Below are 17,733 nucleotides of genomic sequence, written 5' to 3' on the forward strand. Positions count from 1 at the left end.
GGTATATGGCATCCATCTGTGTTTCCTTTCTCGAGGGCCTAGTGCCTCCATCCTGCCTACAGCGACGAAGGACAGTTAACGCGGCATCAGCGGCCAGCATCTCTCAGAACCCTGTGTCGTGGAAGAGAAGAGCCGTGTGACGCAGAGGTCATCGCTAAGGCCACATTCTTATTTAGACCTAACACTCAGCAGCAGACCTTGGGGGCTGAGCTTGCCTGGCCTCAGTTTCCCCTACTTTAAAACAGGAGTCATGCTGTCCTGTTTCTGGTTCTTGTCCAGGCACTTGGGCCCTGCACTGCTGTCCCTGCCCCGAACACTACACAGAATCACTGTCCCACAGTACTTGACCTCCAGGTATCTTTTAGTTCCCTTCCCTACCTCCCCTCGACGCCTGCTGGCCTCGGTGGACTCCTCACAGGACAGCAATGGGCCTGCCAGGGTGCGCCAGAACTTTCACCCGGATGCTGAGGCCGCCATCAACCGCCAAATCAACATGGAGCTTTACGCATCCTATGTGTACCTGTCCATGGCCTATTACTTCTCCAGGGATGATGTGGCTTTATACAACTTCTCCAAGTATTTCCTTCACCAGTCCCTGGAGGAGCGGGAACATGCGGAGAAGCTGATGAGGCTGCAGAACCAGCGTGGAGGCCAAATCTGCCTCCAGGATATCAAGAAGCCGGACAAAGACGATTGGGAGAGCGGACTGCGGGCCATGGAATGTGCTCTTCTTCTGGAAAAGAATGTAAACCAGTCGCTGCTCGACTTGCATACTCTGGCCTCAGAAAAAGGAGATCCTCATTTGTGCGACTTTCTGGAAACTCACTACCTGAATGAGCAGGTGAAGTCTATCAAAGAATTGGGTGACCACGTGCACAACCTGGTCACCATGGGGGCTCCAGCTGCTGGTCTAGCGGAGTACCTTTTCGACAAGCACACCCTCGGAGGTGAGAGCAAGAACTAAGGCAACAGCTGCCTCTCCAATACCCCTGTGGGTGCCACAGCCTGGAGTTAGTGGTCTCTTGCTTTCTTGCCCTTAAAATTCAACTCTGCCTTCACATTCTCCTCCTTTTTGGTCTGTTCTGCCAGCGTTTTGTAGAGAAAACATACTTAGCCTGCTGTTCACCACAGCTTTCTGCCAACACCAAAGTACTACTATTTTCCCAGCCTGAAAGATAGCCCAGAATACTATGGTATGAAAGGACAGAAAACAAAACACTGATATAAGCTACAAGATCAACTTCTTCGAATATTATTACCAAATGTTGTTCCTAACCATGAACTCAAGCTAAAATTCTTTGATTTTCAGTTCAACAATCCATACTGTCTTCAAGATCTGGTGCAAAATGCTCAGTGAGTGAAATATATAGTGCATAATACATAAATATCGATAACTCTAAGACAGAGAAGGTGTAGCGTACTTTGAAAATCACACGTGCAAATTTTTGACAACTTTTCCCAGTGTGCTTCAAAAAATGGCAGTGTATAGAAATGACCTAGTTATTTAAAAGCTTTCATGTCAAATTAGGTACTAGCAACATCAGGTATAAGTAGTGGTTTTGGACATGTCAGTGGATTCATGCTTTAAGGGCTCTGAGAAGACTTTTAATTAAACACACAAAATAAAAATTAAAAAATGCTTTATTTCTGTTTCAGTGTTTCTCAAACATATACTCTCTCAAGATAGGATGATTTGGGTTTGTTGTGTTATTCCTTTTGCCATTAAAAAAAATTAACTACATTATTTAAAAAAAAATAGTTTGGTTTAGTTTCAGATTCTATACCAGACTCTATAACCACAGGGTTGTCTATTAGAGAGGAAAAACCTTTCATAAAATGAATGTTATCCTGTTTAGAATGGGGGGAAAGAGAACTGTGGAGTAGAAAAGGTTGGAGAAAGGATACAGAATTCTACTGGGTAGAGGGCTTTCCGGAGGGAAGGGGTAAGACGAGTGGGAGTTGCTGGTGAACATGAACATGTATTGGAATCAGAAAGAACTATGTAAGGACTGGGGGAAAGGCCTGGGAATAGAAGTGTGTAGGTGTAAGGGACAGAGCATGTACGGCTGAAGTTAGGAACACAAAGGCCTCCCAGCCTTCCCACAGAGAAACGATCAAAACACTGAGTAACCGGCAAGTTAATCAGGAAACCACATGAATGTCAATGGTTAACTTGAATCTTCTGAGACACAGAAAACAAAAAGTTGGTATACAAGAAGCTAGAGGAAGCTTGGACTGCCTCAAAAGGAAAATGGGGAAAGAGTTTTGTATTTACTTTTAAAGGAAGGTCTTAAAACTCGTAAGAGTTGTACATTAGGCTTTTTGTAAATCTGGTTCCTGGGGAGGGAAAGAAGGGTGATATGAGTTGTTTGTTCCCTGGAAATCTGTATGGGGCTATCAGGAGACCTTCAGCCAAAATCAGAAGATTCTCGGTATCCCAGACATTGAACTGTCTCAGGTCCTTTCTGAAGTACTCAGTGATTAGGGCCTAACAAGTGCTGACTTTTAGAAGAGCAGCTTGGGGCCCTTGAAAAATTAGGGCCCCTGTAGGCTGTAATTCGAAGAGTAAACGCCCATGATTACACAGATTCAACTGTTTCCAGCGGAACACCACACATGGGAAAAACCACGGGAGCTGCCGTTACATCCAGTTTTGCTAAATATGTTCGGATGTGGGCATAAATTTCTAATGTCATTATTTTAAGAGCAACCTCTGCCACACACAGTGTTACATTACATAATTCTAAATATATAGGAAGAAATGGCAAAAATATTGAACACCAGATAATAAAGTGACTGGAAATATATATATCAAGTTTATATCTTCTTTAGAAATGACATTGGAATTGACATTTTTAAAGATAATCTGTCTTTTAAGACAAGTTTCTTATGGCTATCCATTATTATCATAAGAAAAACAAAGTATAAGATGTAGAGAAAGACAAAGTCTTGTACTATGGTTAAAATTATGGAATAATTTCAAGTTATTAAGCAGACTAGAAACAAATGGATACTAGTGAGAATTCAGAGGTGAAATCATTTGTGATAATCATCAAGTGAATGAAAAAAGTGACAAAAACAGGATATGGAGAGAAAACTGATGTGTCTCAAGTCAGTTACTGGAAAAATGTGGAATTTAAAAATAAATAGTGCTCTCAGCAGGATATCTAAGTAGAGGCGGGGAGAGTGTGTGTTGGCTCCCGTTTGCTTGTGTTGATTACTCTCATTTTCCATGTTATTCTGAAGTAGTCTGTTTTGCTGCACAGAAATCCTATTATCTGTCTTTAGAAAATTTCCTCTTCAGTTTTGCTAGATGAGTGTTTTTCAAACAGCACATCGTAACCCATTAGCATGTCGTCAGATTGGTGAGTCACTATCCACTTTCTGCGAACAAAATAGACTTGGGGTGAATGTGAAGTAACGATGCTGTCTACGATATTTGCTTGAGGTGTATGCGTGTGCGTTCCAATGAATTTACATTTTAGAGTGACATTTCTTATTCTGTTGCTGTCACAAACATTCAGCAACTCTTCTTTTAGATAATTATTTTATAGTCTCCTAGCTCCTCAAATCTCCCAATCTCTTTTTCTTACTGTCAGTGATAATCCTTTTAATCACTGAGAAATTAGAAGCAATCACAGAAAATTTTCACTGTGTCCTCACTGAATTAAACTTACTGTTAAGTCTGAATATATTTGGTTGGGCTTCCAGTTAGGCTTCAACGGTGGGAGTAAGCACCCACAGCCTCTCACGGAATCCTCACACACCAGATACCTACAGTAACCCGCTCTCGCATAGATCTCTCATCTTCATTAGTTGATTCCCATAAGAATGTAAACTGTCTTTCTCCTCAACTTTAACAAATAACACTATCCTTACACTCAAAAAACTTCTGGAAGCTATAAAGCTATATCACCCTGCACCACCACTTTACATTTCTTACAAAAGTTCTACTCCCTTCTTTCACTCTTCGATTACCCTCACCTGGTCATTCCCAAGTCTAGCTTCACACAAATTTTGTTTCCCTTGTCAAAGTCATGTGACTTCTGTGTTTCTAAATTCATTTCCAACCCTCTTCTTATTCAATACTGGCACTGCCTGAGATCTCTCACTGTTCCGTACCTTAGTCATCTTTTTAACCCCCTCTTACCCTCCTGACTTTTAAAACTTGAACCATTCTGGAGTGTTGTCCTTGCAATTACATTTCTTATATACACCTGCATTAGTTCTTGAAGATCTCATCAAACCCAGTAAGTTTTATTTTATTGTAAATCACATGATTGCAAATAATTCTCTCCTTTGAGCTCTGAATTTGAGTACCAAATACTTGACACTTTTCTTGAGCTGTCCGTCAGATATCTCAAGTTTGTCCTGTTTAAAGTCACATTTTTTATTTCCATTGCCCTCCAAAGCCTGTATATGTCCATCTTTTTCTTCCTATAAATACAATTCCATTCTAATACTTTCCATGATCCAGCCATACATGACTCCCCTCTTTCTTTCCATTTTATAGTCCAGAACTTCAACAAATTCTTTCACTGCCACTCCCTAAAACCTCCACTTTTCATATTAGCTCTCATCAATTCTTACATCATCTACATCACACTCTTTACGGGTCTGACTGTATCCACACTTATGCGTATAGTCTTACTTCTCTACAAAGCAGCAGCCAATGTGGGTTTTATTTTATTGAGTTCATCCTTAGTGCTTCTTGTTTTACTTCTCGAAATTATTTAATGAGGAAAAAGTCAAGGTTGGGATGTGTACTATGCTCTGTGTGATTTGATTCCATATGCTTCTTGGACCAGATTCACTTTCTGTGTATTTATGAGTGTTTGTAACACGTGGTAAGACTTGAGAGATTGTGTGTATGTATCTGTGTCTCTCTCTCTGTGTGTATGTGTATGTTAAGTTTCAAGGGTCGTCACTATTCCTGAATGTTGGATCCATCAATGTTATCTCTTTATAATGAAAACAAGAAAAAATGAAAGAGGAAGGAGGAGAGAAGGAGCAGGAAGAGGGTGGGGAAAATCGGGGGGGGGGGGGAAGAGAATGCCTTTTGGTCAGTACACCAGCCATATTTGTCCCGCCTAGCTCCTGTACCTCAAGCCTTTGTGATGAACACTTTCCCTCCAAAAGCAAATGCTCCCTTCACATCTCTGATTGCCATTGGATAGAGACTTCTGGATCATCCATTCCAATTTAGTAACTGTCTTCTCTATTTCTGGGTTCTTCTATTTTGATTTTCTTTTCTCAGTGGCATTTATCACCACCTGACACATTTTTTGGTTTACTTAGAATTTCTTCTCTCAAGTTCCATGGACCAGACCCTTCGTTTTGTTCGAAATTGTCATCATAACTCTAGCGACCTTCCTGCCTGCTAATAAGTCCACAATGATAATGATTAAAATGTCTTGAAACTAGCTAGAAGTACTAACAGGGATATTTAGAAAAATTGGAATTAGAACTCATGTACAAAATTCTCATAAATTTTTAAATGAAAATTAGGAGGGTATATCAATCTTGGAGAAGGGGATCTGGAAACTTCTCAGGATGATGTTACCAATTAGCATTGCTATTAGTACCCAAAAGAAAAAGGAAATCAGGAGACAGGCCCAAATACAGAAATTTATTAACTGATAGGCTCTAGATTTAAGGCAGATTAAACTTTAAATTCCTTGAAAAGATTCAGAAACAGAAGATAAAAATACCAAGACAAACAACAATGTAAAGAGGCAGCACTGGTCTTAAAGCCATGAAAAGAGTTCCTCTTGGACAGGGCAGAGTTTACAGCACCTGTAGATGGAGAGACCATCAGAGCTGGTGATAGGAAAGTCAATAGTTATTTCAGAGTAATGCCTTTAGGAGTGGTGGAGGCAGAATGTCAAATCAGATTAAGGGAAATGAGGTGGAAAATACAGAACTCTTTTTCAAGGGCTTTTTTTTCCTCTTTAATCAAAAGCACAGAGAAAGAAGATGATTGCAAATGTTGTTAGAAGATGAGCCAGCAGAAAGGATAGGCTTGAGAAACAAGGACTAGAACAGGTTCCAGGGAGAGCGGCTTCCAAGCTGAGCAGAGCCTGGGCCTGACGTGGGAGGACCCGTCCTCGCAAACCAGCAAGCACTGAAGAGGGGAGAAATGGCACAGAGTTTCAAACAAGAAGGCAAATTGAGGGTTCTTACCCTGGGAGAGCCCAAGTTTGTAAGTGAAATAGCAAATGAGATCATCTATGGTGATATGTCTATCTATGTAGAAATATTTTCATTAACTCTACTCATACATATTAACACAAATTGTAAGCAGCTAGAAATTATTTTTATAAATAGGAGGCAAGACTTTATGCCCAATATTTAAAACAAAACCTGGGGCTTTCACAATATAAAATACTGCGCCAGCCCCAGTATAAAGTCGTGGATTAGAAGCTGCCTCTATGTGGTATATGAGAAAACTCAGGATAGCTAAGAAAAGATTCTTTACCAAAGAGAGAAAGTGGGACGAGTTCCAGAACCCAAAAAGCATGATAAGATAGTTCAAAAGCATGGACAAATAAGAAGGCTACACATCGCGAAGAGGCGGTTAGCACTTGACTGCAGCATCACACTGCTGCTGGCACGGTAAGTGGAAGTGAAAACCTTATCCAAACGGCAAGCCAGACAAGGTTAGGGAGAAGATCCTGGAAGCCCTGTGCGTAGCACAAGCCCACAGTCGCTGACAGTCTTGAAGTCCATCAGTTTTGGTGAGAGGGAGACTTCTCTGGCGCTACACATTAGGTGAGAGCAGGATTACCCTTTGTCACTCTCTGTGAGTGAAAGAACGGTGACTACACACAACCTTGGAAGGGAATCTATTGCTTAAGGCTGAGTTTCCACGCACCCTGAGAAGCTGCAAAGGGCAGTGGTAGAGAAAGGGTCAAACACTGACCAAAATGTTCTGGCAAGAAGAAGAATTGAAGAGTGATAATCAAGTAGGCAAAATCACTGCCCTCAGTGGCTGGCAGCTGACTTTACCAACTGATGGTAACTACAATAGCCAGGAGCTTAGGTCGGGTAGTAGATCATACTCCAGAGCCACAAGATTCACTACCACAGAGACTGAGAACTCTGAAATCCCATCATGCCACTGAACATATGCAGGCTGATCCCCATGCTGGGGAGTTTAATGCTTAGTGGATTGTGAAGACGAGCGTCCTAGTCTCTTGTACAGATCTCAGTGTCATTTGCTTTACCCATTCAGAGAGTGTTTGGGAGACATCACAGGGCTACGTGCTAACCCCCTCCAGAGTACATGAACTAAGGAGTCTCCTCAAGGTAGAGAAATCTACCCAGTTCAAACTGCAGAGAGACAGTGGTGTGGAAAGGACAAAATAAAGATACCTCTGCTTCATATTTCACAGTAGAGGACAGGCTCAGCAGCAAGCTAATCGCTACACTGGCAATTCTCAACCTGCTGGTCACAATCACACAGGGCTCACATGTCAGATATGGCGCATATCAGACATCTACATTACGCTTCATAACGGCAGCAAAATCACAGTTCTGAAGTAGCAACGAAATAATCTGATGGTTGGGGTGCACTACGACTTGAAGAACTGTATTAAAGGGTGGGTCTCAGCATTAGGAAGGGTGAGACCCACTTGCACTGGAAGACACAGGTCTTCACGTTCCCTTAACCCTTCCCCCAGTCCACCACAGGCACCTGCTGGACTCCAACTTGAAGGTTCTGGAAAGAAGCTAACACAACACACAACACATCTTTCCTTTTGTGTGCCTCGTATGGCATGAGACCCCTTTCCCTCTTGTGACATAACCCATGAGATTTCAACTCTTTTTCTTTTAAGGGCTTTTGTGTTGTTCTTTAAATGTCCTTCTTACATTTAATTCTGTTTGGAGAGCTTTTTAAGTTGCTGAGCAATCTCTTTTACCCTGTGCCCTTTCCTCTTTCTCTTCATTCTTGTTTTTTTTTTTTTTTTTTATTTATTTTTTGTCCAACTTGTTTTGTTTTTTTTTTCTTTGCTTTCCTCTGTTATTGTTTTCCTGGTTTTTACTTCATTTACTTACTATTGCTCCTACATAATTTTTAACTCCCCAACACACTTTAATGTTGCCTTTTTGTTCTGTATTCATTGATGGTCAACTAGTGGCCTTCAGTGAAATGTAAATGTAATTATATTTTGCTCAGGTTGGTGTTGTTGCTATTATAGCAATTTTGTTTTTTGTTCTTTCTAAGTGATACTATAAATTGAGCCCTCAAAAGAGGCTACTTACTAAAACCTTCAGATAAATTGAGATTGAAACAGACCATAATATAAATTAAAAAAAAAAAAACGCTAAAGGAAGACAATGATCTCAAAAAGTATAAATAAAGGAAGATTGTTCAAAGTAGAGTGGACAAATGATTCCTTTTTTCTCAAGGAAAATAATGAATCAATTTGTTTAATTCATACAGTTTGTACAAGATTTCAACTAGCATATTGAAGAGGCACTACATGTAAGAACGAAAAAAAATGCTGCTAAATGCAGTGGCTATCAAGGATTACGCTGCAGCAGGAAGAGTGCTGTTAGGACCAAACAGCACAACTGTAAAGAATAGTCTTCACAACAAAAAAAATTTCAAAAAATTACAATTTATATCAATTCTGCTGAATGAGCTAGTTATGTGGTAACTTTTTTTAACAGAAAAAAATATGTATTGGTGGTGATGCATTAAGGAATGTATAAAAAGTGTTTCAGTAAAAATCTGCTCTTTTTTGTTCCTTTTTACTGACTTTTTCTTTTTTTTTGCTATTTTTTAATTTTTATTTTTTTCTTATTAGTTACATTTTATTAACTCTGTATCCCAGCTGTATCCCACTCCCTCATTCCCTCCCAATCCTACCCTCCCTCCCCCCTCTCCGCTCTTCCCCTTTCCAAGTCCACTGATGAGAGGGACCTCCTCCCCATTCATCTGACCCTGTTTTATCAGGTCTGCAAAGCCCTCCTCTGTGACCTAACAGGACTGTTCCTCCCTTGGGGGGTGGGGAGGTCAAAGAGCCAGCCACTGAGTTCCTGTTAGAAATAGTCCTTGTTCCCCTTACTATGGAAAACCAATTGGTTACTGAGCTACCACGGGCTACATCCGAGCAGAGGTTCTAGGTTATATCCATACATGGTCCTTGGTTGAATGTCAGTCTCAGAAAAGACCCTGTGCCCAGATATATTTGGTCCTTGTGGAGCTCTTATTCTTTCCCCATCATACTAACTCCCCTTCTTTCATATGATTCCCTGCACTCTGCCGAAGGTTTGGTTATGAGTCTTAGTGGTATTTTTACACAATGGAGTACTACTCAGCAATCAAAAAGGAGGAAATCATGAAATTTGCAGGCAAATGGTGGGATCTAGAAAAGATCATTCTGAGTGAAATATCCCAGAAGGAGAAAGACAAACACGGTATATACTCGCTTATATAGACCTATAATATATGATAAACATAATGAAATCTATACATCTAAAGAAGATAATCAAGAAAGCAGACACAGGGTAAGATAATCAATCCTTATTTGGAAAGACAGATGGGATGTGCATTGAACATATAACAGGAGTCTACCGCAGAAGGCATCTGAAAGACTCTAACTAGCAGGGTTTCAAAGCAGACACTAAGACTCATAACCAAAATCTGCTCTTCTTATACGTTCCTTAACGCATCACCACCAATACATTATAAAAAGTGTGTCAGTAAAAATCTGCTCTTTTAGCTGAGGACAGGAACTCCACAAGGAGAGCAACAGAACAAGAAAATTTGAACACAGGGAACTTCCTAGAGACTCATACTCCAACCAAGGACTATTCATGGAGATAACCTAGAACCCCTGCAGAGATGTAGCTCATGGCAGTTCAGTGTCCAAGTGGGTTACATAGTAATGGGAGAGAGGAACTGCCTCTGACATAATCTGATTGGCCTGCTCTTTGATCACGTCTCCCTTAGAGGGGAGCAGCCTTACCAGGCCACAGAAGATGACAATGCAGCCACTTCTGATGAGAACTGATAGACTAAGATCAGAAAGAAGGAGAGGAGAACCTCCCCTATCAGTGGACTTGGGGAGTGGCATGCATGCAGAAAGGGGAGGGAGGGTGGGATCGGCAGGGGAGGAGGGAGGGGCTTATGGGGGGATACAAAATGAATAAAGTGTAATTAATAAAAAAAAAGAAAAAAAAACTGCTCTTTTTAATTACATTTTTATTTTTTGAACTAATTACAATTCATTCACTTTGTATCCCAGCTGTAGCCCCTTCCTCATTCACTCCTAATCCCACCCTCCCTCCCTTATCTCCTCCCTGCCCCTCCCCCAGTCCACTGATAGGGAAGATCCTCCTCCCCTTCCCTCTGACCCTACCTTATCAGGTCTCAACAGGACTGGCTGCACTGTCCTCCTCTGTGGCCTGGCAAGGCTGCTCCCTGTGTCAGAGACAGTCCCTATTCCCTTTAGGAGGAAACCCCCTTGGATACTAGGCTGCCATGGGCTACATCCAAGCAGGGGTTCTAAGTAATATCCATGAAATACCCTTGGTTGGAGTGTCAGTCTCAGAAAAGACCCCTGGGCACAGATTTTTTTTTTTTTTTTTTTTTTTTTTTTTTGGTTCTGTTGCTCTCCTTGTGGAGCTCCTGTCCCCTCCAGGTCTTACTATCTCCCCCTTTTTTCATAATATTTCCTGTACTGTGCCCAAAGTTTGATTAAGAGTTTCAGCATCTGCTTTGACACACTGCTTGGTAGAGTCTTTCAGAGGCCCTCTGTGGTAGGCTCCTGTCCTGTTTCCTGTTTTCTCCTTTTTCCAATGTCCATCCCATTTATCTTTCTGGGTCAGGCTTGATCTTACCCAGGATCCTCCTCCTTGCTTAGCTTCTTTAGGTGTGTGGGTTTTAGGATGTTTATCCTATCTTATAGGTCTAGTCTCTATACAAGTGAGTATATACCAAGTGTGTCTTTCTGGAATAATAATCTGCTCTTAAAAGGGGTAGTGGTGTTTTTAGAGAAGAGTTTGTTTCCCACACCATCTCCTGACAAACTCAAGCCCCTGGAAGGTTATCTAAGAGATTTGGAGAGTTCAACTTTGGCGGTGGATGACAGAGATCACTAATGGGACAAGGACAACTCAGCTTGCCATTTCTCATTAGAGTTAATGACAAACATGGTGCCGCTGAAGAAACGGTTCCTCAGTGCCATTACAAGACACAACAAAATCAATGGATATATGCAAAGCTTTGAAAAATGTTAAGTTAGCTTCTTTTATTCACTGCCAGCACTATCTGCTACAGTTACTCATGGTGCCCAGTGATGGTAGTCAAAAGAGGGGCATGGAAAAATAATAGAAAATGATGTGATTGCTCTCTAAAACTCATGTTTTAACACAAAGCATTTCATCAAAAATTGATGCTCAAAAACATTAAAATTGATCAGTTCATTTAAGTTGTCATCAGGATGTAAATTTCATATGAGCTAATGTTCTGAATCGTCACCAGTTCCAAGACTGTCCTGAAAATGTTGGTGCTGGTTTTAATGCCATCATTTGTTGTTTGGAAGCTGAGTCAGGACTCAAGTAAATGGTAAAAAGAGTCTCTGATTTCTGGTATCGAAACAGCACCTGTGCCAGGACTGAAGAGCAAAACTGTTTCACAGAACCATTGTTTAGTGGGTTCAGCTGCTCATTTAAATGAGCTAATCATGGGTCTTTCCAGTAATCTCCAGCTTAATGGTAAAGTATTTCAAATCATAACAGAATTTTAAATGAAGACAACACTGTGGTCAACTCAAAACAATTTTATGCATTTCAGCACAGGGAATAACACAGGCCTGTAACCAGCACAAAATAAGTATCTGTTTTCTGAGCTCATACAGTGACTTGCAACTAGATTTTAAGATTTCTTGGAAAATCATACTTTCCTGTACTTGGGACCCCACTTTTAGTCAGCTTTCAGTCAGTATGTTACCTGCCAATTTTCCCAATACAATGCATAGAGCTAGATCTGGCATTCTATTTAAAGGGAAAAAAAATGATGTCTTGCAGGCCTGTCTCCCCAGAGACATCTACCCCTCACTTCATAACAAACCTTACTCACGGAACTGCTCCTGGGCAGCACCCACACTGACATTTCAGGAATGAAGCACAGAGAATAAACTTGGGGCCAAAATATCTGACGAGCCCCTTGAGAACGCACTGAGAACATCTAACAAGCTCTTATTCCATTAGTTCTTCACATACATTACCAAGAACTTCACTAGTTTGATCTTGCCTCCTCTCATATTAAAAAAGTAACGAAAAAAATCAATGAAGTCTTAGTAGCTAAATATCTTTATTTTATTTATTAGTGATTGGCACCTGGCATGAGCCAAACAATTTCCAAGGGATCTTCAAACGGAGTGCCGCATAATTAGGATTCTTTCCTTAATGATCTTTTTTTTGTTGCTCTTTGGCAGTAGGTATGAAAATTACAGACTGACCTAATCACTGCTCATCACTGTTTGCGAACTCGATGTGTGAAGCAGTAAGCAATAATTTTAAGATAGCTTTGTACTAGGAAATTTATGAAATTCCCTTATTCATGTTAACATTTTTCTCACAGCTCTGTCATCTAGGTGTTATTTCATCTTTCTAATGAACTTAGACTCAGAAGTCACATTATTAGTAAGTGTCTAAGCCAAACTAATACCCTGGGGTTTCACTTTCATGTTCTAGAGATTTCTACTCTTGTAGATCTGCTTTCTAGGGAAGGATTTGAGATCAAATCCACGCTAAGTATATCAGAAAAACTAAATAAAATACTTTTCCACGAGAGATTCCTCGGTACATGCTTTGTCTTCAACAACATGATTTATGAGCTTAATTATATCCATTACTAGAATATAATAATATCAAAGTCTTAATTATTAGATTTCAGTCACACTAATTGGTGCTGAAAATATTAAAGTGTCAACACTATCTGAGTTGAATGTCTTGATGGTTAACATTTTACTATCACACGTAAAGTACTCATTAATAATAGATTCAAACAGGTAAATAAAAATAATTTTACTCGAGGCCCATTTTCAGCACCTGGGAGACAGGCCTGCAAGAGCGCAAACCAACTCAGCTGCGGTCCTGACCTAGATCCAGCTCTTGGGGTCAGTTCACCATAGTATCTATTCCATCTACGAGCTGCCGGAGTGAATGCAGGAGCCTGTCCTACAGAAGCAGATGTCACTGATGGATGGGGCTAGTCCTGGCCTCATGGAGCCAGTGTGGCTGCCTGCCCTGCTGGGGGACAGAGAGCACGGGGCAGTGGTGCTGCCATCAGCAGCCTGCAGGCACAAGGTGGTTGCCAGGGAGGTGTGCAGCAGCCTGGAGCTCACCCAGAACCTGTTCCCAGGCGCCAGGCCTATCCGATACAAGATAACCCTGATTCTGGGCGGCAACAGGAGATCCCACACGAGTCTCAGTGATGGTTCAATATTTACGGTACGTCAGAAACCTTGAACTAGACCAATGACCTCTTGCAATAAATATTTACATGTAAAGCTTTTGGACAAAAAAAAAATGCGCTGTGTGACACAGTGCAGTTTTCAATGCCACTGTGACAACTGAATATCAAATGGAGAGGTGGGAAGGAGGGAGGAACTGAAGAGCGAGTGAGTGGTGAAAGGAGGCATAGATGTGACGGCCTTCGTGGGTGTGAGGGAGGGTTGTGGTGGACAGGGAATGAGTCATCGCCAAGTGGGACCGACGATATGGTTGGCATCAACTCTTAACTCAGCCCCTGTATAAGCTGCTGGGCCTCACGGTCTTCCTGGCTCTGGGCACTGGGCTGTCCAGATGAAGAATGGTTAGTTTTCTGGATTGGACCTCCTTGAGGTCCGCTGCCCTAGAGAGTCACGTGATTGTCCATGGTGCAGCAATCTAGGAGGGGTGTTTACATCCCTGACCTGAGTAACCAAGGAAGACTGTGCAGATGATCTTGGTCTGGACCACTGCCTGAGCCCATCCTGATGTCCTTGGTCCATGCTGCCACCAAGAGCCATATATAGGTCCATTGTGCTACTGCAGTTGAGTCTGTGTTGAAGTCCGTGGTCTGTGGCTGAAAATATATGTGGATGGCTGTGGTCTGTGCTGTAGCCTGCACCCATGTAGGCATCCATGGGGCTTGCTTCTGCTGCGGGCCATAATGATGTGAGAATCTTGGCCTGCCACCTGAGGCCACAGTGATGTCCAGTCTGTGTTGCTGTGAAGGGCCATGTCTGACTCTGTGGTTCCATAGCATCTAGTGATGTCCATGGCCCATGTTGTCACTGAATCCCATGTGGATGTCCATGGCTTGTGATGCACCCAGAACTCATGTTGATGACCAGAGGCTGTGCTGGCACTGAGGGCTATGTTGATGTGAGTGGCCTGGGCAGCCATCTGAGGTCATATTGGTGCCCTTTGTACTGCCACCAGAGGCTGTGATGGTGTCCATGGCCCATGCAGTGGCAAAGGGCAGTATTGATGACTGTGGTCTGCACTGCCACCAGAGAACATGCTGAGGTACATGGCTCATGCTGATGCAGAAACGGTGTGGTTGTCTGTGGCCCTTGTCATCAGAATACATGTTTAATATGTTGATCTGTGCACCTACTGACTGTAAAGGTCAAGGAAGCTACTTTTGCTGTGGTATTGATGACTGCAGACTTACAATTGAGAAAGGATATAGAAGGCTTCTGTGACAACCCCTGCCAGCCCCTCCCCCAAAAAAGTAACAACCTAGACAGAAAGCCATCAAAGAGAACTCTTAAAAATTGTGATAAGGCAGGAGCCTACCATACAGGACCTCTGAAAGACTCTACTGATCAAGGATTTGAAGGAGAAGCTGAGACTCATAGCCAAAGTTTGGACAGAGTGCATGGAACTTTATGAAAGAAGAGGGAGAGATAAAGACCTGGAGGGGACAGGAGCTCCAAAAGGAGACCAACAGAGTCAAAAAACTGGGCCTTGGGGGCCCTGCAGATACTGATATCCCAACCAAGGACCAGGCAGGGAGAGGACCTAAAACCCCTGCTCAGATGTAGCCCATAGATGCAGTCTCCAAGTTGGGTCCCTAATAAAGGGAGCAGGGGCTGTCTCTGGCATGAACTCAGTGGCAGGCTTTCTGATCACCTCTCCCTGGGGGGGTGCAGCCTTGCCAGGCCACAGAGGAAGACAATGCAGCCAGTCCTGATGAGACCTGATAGGCTAAGGCCAGATAGAAGGGGAGAAGGACCTCCCCTATCAGTGAAGTAGGGGGCGAACAGGAGGGAGGATGGGATTGGGAGTAGATGAGGGAGGGGCAACAGCTGAGATACAAAGTGAATAAAATTGTAATAAATAATAAATAAAAATTTTTAAAAATTGTGATAAGGATGCTAAAGTGTAACTCTCCACAATTGATGACATGTGACAGGGATATGGGAAGGGAAGGACTCAGTTTTCTTTAAGAGGCTGACCTTAAAGCCCCCTAAAGGCCATTCTCTAGTGAGTATATAGGCAACACAAATTGGACTTTTCTTCTTCTCCTCCTCCTTCTTCTTTCTCTTCTTCTTCTTTGGGGGTGATGGTCCCGATAATGAGGAGGGCAAGACCAGGAAGGACTGGGAAGTGAAGGTATTCAGAGTTCATGATATAAAATTCCTAAATAATCAATAAAAAGATTATTTAAAATAATTATCTTCGACTTGAGCAGTATCCACACAAGATAATGTATAGGCTTTCAGTTTATCTCCTATTGACATGAATTTTTTGAGTTTCTCCAATGAAACTTTTTAGTAGATCCTTTTTAAAAAATTGAGATAATTACACTATTTGTCTGAGAAGTAACAGTTTCAGATAAACATGTTTTATTTTATTTTGTTTTTGTACTTTATGTCCCCATCAGCTTCACTTTCCTCCTCTTCTCCCAGTCCCTCTCTCTCTCCCATCCCCTCCTCCATCTCTCCTTCCCTTTTTCCTTAGCATATCAAGTTGGAGTGGGACTGGGCATATCTTCTCCTATGGAAGCTAGACAAGGTGGCCCAGTTAGGGGAAAGGGATTGAAAGGAAGGCAATAGAGTCAGAGGCAGCCCCTGCTCCTGCTGTTATGGGCTCCATGTGGTGTCCAAGCTGCGTTTCTGCTACATATTTGTTGGGAGCCTCTTACTGTTCCAAGCATGTTCTTTGGTTGGTGGTTGAGTCTCTGTGGGCCCAGGATTATTGATTCAGATAAACTCTTTACCTCATTCTCTGCATTTTAAAATACTTCTGTGATACATATGTATGATCCTGAAAGTGCACAGAACTTAAATTTCTTTGCTAACCAAGAGATATATCAGAAGGTATCATGACACCAGAAAATTGTCACACACTATAATCTCAGCACTTGGCAGATGGAGAGACAGAGGGGTCACAAGTCTGAGGGAAATCTAGGCTAAATAACAAGTTTAATGACAGGAAATACACGGAGCAAGACCTGGACTTTAAAAAAAAAAATGAAGGGGCTGGAGCGCTGTTCCATGGGTAAGAGTGTTTACAGTGCAAGCACTACGACCTTTTTTCACCTCTCCAAAAGTCACATTAGGAGACAAAGGTGGCTGAATGTGATTTTTTCCCCTGCACTAGGAGGAAACCGGTAAATCCTAGGACTTGGTTGGACAGCCATCCTAAACAAAACATCTAACTTCTGGTTCAATGGGAGACCCTGCCTCAAAGGAACATGGCAGAGAATGAGAGAAGACTTCCAACATCTCACTCTGCCCTCCAGGTATGTCCACATGGTCATGTTACGCCTGCACACTCATGTGCATACAGCATACATCACACACACACACAAGAAAAAAACTAAGACATAGCATGAGCCAGAGGCGAAAGACATAAAAATATAAGCTTCAACCTGAAATTGGAATTTCTCTAACCCAAAGAGATTTTGATGCCATCAAAACCTGATTGGTAAAACACTACTTCAGCCCATCATTGAACTGGACTGCAACCAAGGAAAGTGACGTTAGGAAGACGTAAGGTGATGTGTGTGGGGGGGGAGTGAGTAGAAATCTCTGAAAATATGTTGACTTCAAAAGTAACGACAGACGAGAATTTCATTATAAAATACAGAGAAGCTGACCAGGCATCGATCAAGTTATCATTGTGATATGTGAGGATTCAAGGGAAGAGTCGCTGTACACACAAAATAAAAGTTACAACTAACATGAGAAGAAACGAAATATTTGCACAGAGAAGATCTACTCTAGGCAGAAACAATATAATGACATGTTCTCTCTGCCACAGCCCACACAGCTTGCTCTCACCAAGCCTGCTGGATTTCACGCATCACGGATAGTGCCTGCTCTTTTCATCCCCTGTGCTAGCCCTCGTCCACCGCCACCATGGTCCTTCGTGGTATTCTCTCATACTCTGGACTGCAGACAGCCACCCGGACCCACTCTCTCAACGCTTTCGCCATCTGCCCCAGGTTGGTAGATAATATACACAAAAACACAGGGCTGGACTGACTCCCCTACTCCACGGTGCCATCAAGCATTTACTCTTTATTTATTTCCTTCTTTTCTTTAGTGCCACTTGTATGTTACATGTCCACCTACCCTAGAAAATTCTGCACTACTATCTTCAGTTTCTAGTCTCCAGAAATCACAATATGAGAGCTGTTCAATGAATTAAACTGCCAAAGCCATAGTAAAGCCTAGCTGGAACAGCACAGAACCATTCTGCAATGAATTCAGACATGCA

The 17,733-nt window shown here is 42.1% G+C and overlaps 1 protein-coding gene across 1 annotated transcript; it reads left to right on the forward strand.

Annotated features, from left to right (window-relative positions):
* The first annotated feature begins 250 nt into the window (after positions 1–250).
* Positions 251–964, forward strand: Ftmt (ferritin mitochondrial). Its single transcript, XM_055622860.1, has one exon. It carries the CDS (start codon positions 251–253, stop codon positions 962–964), a length of 714 nt encoding a protein of 237 aa, XP_055478835.1.
* The last annotated feature ends 16,769 nt before the right edge of the window (positions 965–17,733 follow it).

This window comes from Psammomys obesus, unplaced genomic scaffold, assembly GCF_907164565.1.
Source record: "Psammomys obesus unplaced genomic scaffold, mPsaObe1.curated_primary_1811, whole genome shotgun sequence".
Taxonomy (NCBI): Eukaryota; Metazoa; Chordata; class Mammalia; order Rodentia; family Muridae; genus Psammomys; species Psammomys obesus.